Raw genomic sequence first — 3,129 nt, forward strand, 5'->3', positions numbered from 1 at the left:
CACGCACTCTCTCACACACACACACACACTCATTCACTCACGCACTCTCACACACACACACACACACTCACTCACTCACGCACTCTCTCACACACACACACACACTCACTCATTCTCTCACACACAAACACGCACTCTCTCACACACACACACACACGTATTGGACTTCATTTTTGTATATTTAAGCTCATATTTGTTGGAGTTCTGACACATTTCAGGCAAACAGTTCAATCCCGTTGCTCTCTCTGTGTCTCTGCAAAAAAGCTGAAAAAAAATCGTTTTTTTTTTTTTTTTTTGCATTGTGACCCTAAATTCTTATGACCAATTCAATAATGAGAAACATCCTGAAAGTGTTTTTTAAATTTTTTTTTATTAAAATTGGCATTCAAATTCAGTAATGAATCAACAAACACTACCATGATGGACATCCTGCTCAAACGTTGTAATCGTTCGGGTTTCAGCAGCATGCGAGCGTTTAAACGGAGTCACAATGCAAACAGCCGTGAAGCTGAAGCGTTTGGTAAAGAGATCTGAGTCCATCTGATTCCTCACAGACCCACCGTAGACCAGCGCCGCCGCATCGGCTCTAGTGATGCACCGAGAGGAGAATTCTGGACTGAAACCAGAAAGAAATTATTTAAGAATTCATTAAGTTGTACAAACATTGAATGCAGTATAATACATTTGATGTGCATACATTTGCACATAATACATTTAAACAGTGGCTTTAATTAAAACTTGTATTCATGATGGTTTTATTATAATGAAGTTAACAGGTTATTTAAAAATATAAATTTTCTGTCTGACTGACGAGTCAAATTGCTGTATTTCTGGATGCTGATGTTGCGGTGCATCACTAATTAGCCTGTGTTTGACCCGAGGCGAAGTGAGAGCGCGTTTTCGCGGCGGAGGAGACGGTGGGTCGTGACAGACGTTCTGGATGAAGTGTGTTGATCTTGAGCTGCTGTAACTGTCTCTCTCCACTCTCTCCTGACTGTCTCCAGCTCTGTGCGTTTCTCTCTCTCTGCAGACCTTTATCTTTCAGTGTCCCAGACAGGACAGGTAGACACAGGTACTGCTGAACCCCACACACAACTGTCACGCTCCTCCTGAGGACAGACGCTCACACGGACGTGCCTCATAATCAATCAGATCCAGAACAGAGCCGAACGTTCAGTGCTGAATAATCATGATGTTTCATGCTTAAAACATGTAAACAAGCATCGGTGTGATTCTGGGTTGAGCGTTTGTCTGATGTGGGACTGTCAGTCCTCAGGATCACAGGTTAGATTAGAGCAGATCTGTGTGAATATCATGCGGATCATCTAGAGATGACGGTAGATCCGTAGCACACGCACGCACACACTCACTCACTCACTCACTCACACACACAGACACACACAAGCGTGGAGGGTAAGTACAGTATTCTCATCTGTGCTGTTGTTCAGTGTCTGTCTGAACACTGTCCCATGATGCACTGCTCCAGCTGAACAGACGGCGGGTAAAGACTGACGGATTGATGAAGACTCACATCTTCAGGCATCACAAACCGTCTGGACGCTCTAAGAGCAGATTTACATCAGAAGCCGAGAGCGTTTGTCCACATGCAGTCGGTCGGTCTTTACTCAGCTGTGTACTTGTTCTGATTAGTTAGTTTCATTTTTAACTAGTCTCACTTTGTTCCTTCATGTAATTTGGCATTAAAGCAAACCCTGCAGATGTAAGTGAATGTTGATTACACGATTGCAGAACAGACTGAAGAGCGATATTCTCTCTGCTGAAAACAGCCTGAATCATCATTAATCAGAGTTTAATTAGTTTCTGATCAGTGGAGCTGACCGGATTAACTGCGTAACCCTGCCGCGAGCACAGTGTTAGTTTAGAATCATTCAGATACTGTTATAGTTAGTGTTAATATTCATTTTAGTTCAACTTCTTGTAATTTAGTTGATTTTGTCATTTTTAGTAGTTTTATATATATATATATGTGTCAAAGACGAAAGAGGTTTTCAGAACATTAAAAGACTATTTCAGGATCACAGTTCAGCCCTAACGTACTAATTCGTTGTCATTTTAAATCTTCACCAATTTTTGCCACGATCCTTCAAACAATTAGGTTCACTTATTCTTTATATATTTTAATAAGCACAGGTCAGAATAAGTATGTTAAATTTTTTATTGAAATATCTATTATGCTGAATGACAGTGAACATTATTTCACCCATATTTTGACATTTTATTTGAACAAACATTGTTTGAAACATTAAAGTAGACGCTTGCAATTAATATGCTTTGTGTGTATCTAAAATCACTTTTGTAAATTTAATTTGATGCGGACACGTCTCGTCTTTGACCCGTATGTATGTCTATATGGTTATTATTACTTTTATTTCAGTTTGAGTTATTTTAGTACGTCAAGTTAAACCATTTGAAAATGAGAAATTGGGCAAATAGCTGAATTTTAATTTCAATTTTTTAATGGTTTTAACCCTTCGTGCACATGAGCTCACATACGCTCAGTCTGAGTTTCTGAGGGTTTGTGTGTCTCTGATTCCTCCTCATTTCATCTGGATCAGTTTCTGCGGAGCGCATCCGCTCTCTGTCCTGTCCTTCGTCCTTCTCCTGCTTCTGAAGTCTTCCACACTCCGTTTCTTCTTTGGGTTTCCATCCCGTCTGATTGTTGAGTAATGCATGAGCAGAGCTTTGAGATCAGAGCGTTTGTTTGCATCTTGTGATGTACAGCGTGACTGCTGGTCTGTGCCGGTCTGTGCTGTCTGTGTCTGGTCTCTGTGTAACTGTGTGTTTGTGTGTTCAGGCCGGGATCGCGGGGGCTCCGGCACGCGCCGTGTCAGCCGTCAAGAACATGAACCTCCCAGAGATGCCCAAGAACATCAACATCGGGGACATCAGCATCAAAGTGCCAAACCTGCCGTCTTTCAAATAGTGAACGCTGCACGCCTCTGAAACTGTGTTTACCAGAATCACACAGATCTTGTGTTGCATCACAGACGATGAAGGAACTGTGTGATGCTGTCAATGAAGTATTTGATTCTTCTGTCCTCTGGGTGTCTCGCTGCCGTGTTGGAGGTCACGCGCGTGCGTGTGTGTGTGTGTGTGTGTGTGTGTGTG

The 3,129-nt window shown here is 41.9% G+C and overlaps 1 protein-coding gene across 3 annotated transcripts in view; it reads left to right on the top strand.

The window, feature by feature from the left end:
• LOC107566394 (AP-3 complex subunit sigma-1) overlaps window positions 1–3,129 on the top strand; it is a 34,389-nt gene that overhangs the window by 6,343 nt on the left and 24,917 nt on the right. Inside the window, exons 6-7 of one of the 3 annotated variants that reach the window (XM_016251840.1) lie at window positions 1,031–1,072; window positions 2,816–2,848. In XM_016251840.1, coding sequence (XP_016107326.1) covers window positions 1,031–1,066 — 36 coding nt within the window. In that variant the 3' untranslated portion in view covers window positions 1,067–1,072; window positions 2,816–2,848. Of the gene's footprint in view, window positions 1–1,030; window positions 1,073–2,815; window positions 3,124–3,129 lie in introns of those variants that run through there. The other 2 variants (XR_001606503.1, XM_016251839.1) reach the window with 2 other exon arrangements.

Source organism: Sinocyclocheilus grahami, unplaced genomic scaffold (assembly GCF_001515645.1).
Source record: "Sinocyclocheilus grahami isolate Dianchi unplaced genomic scaffold, SAMN03320097.WGS_v1.1 scaffold1072.1, whole genome shotgun sequence".
NCBI lineage: Eukaryota > Metazoa > Chordata > Actinopteri > Cypriniformes > Cyprinidae > Sinocyclocheilus > Sinocyclocheilus grahami.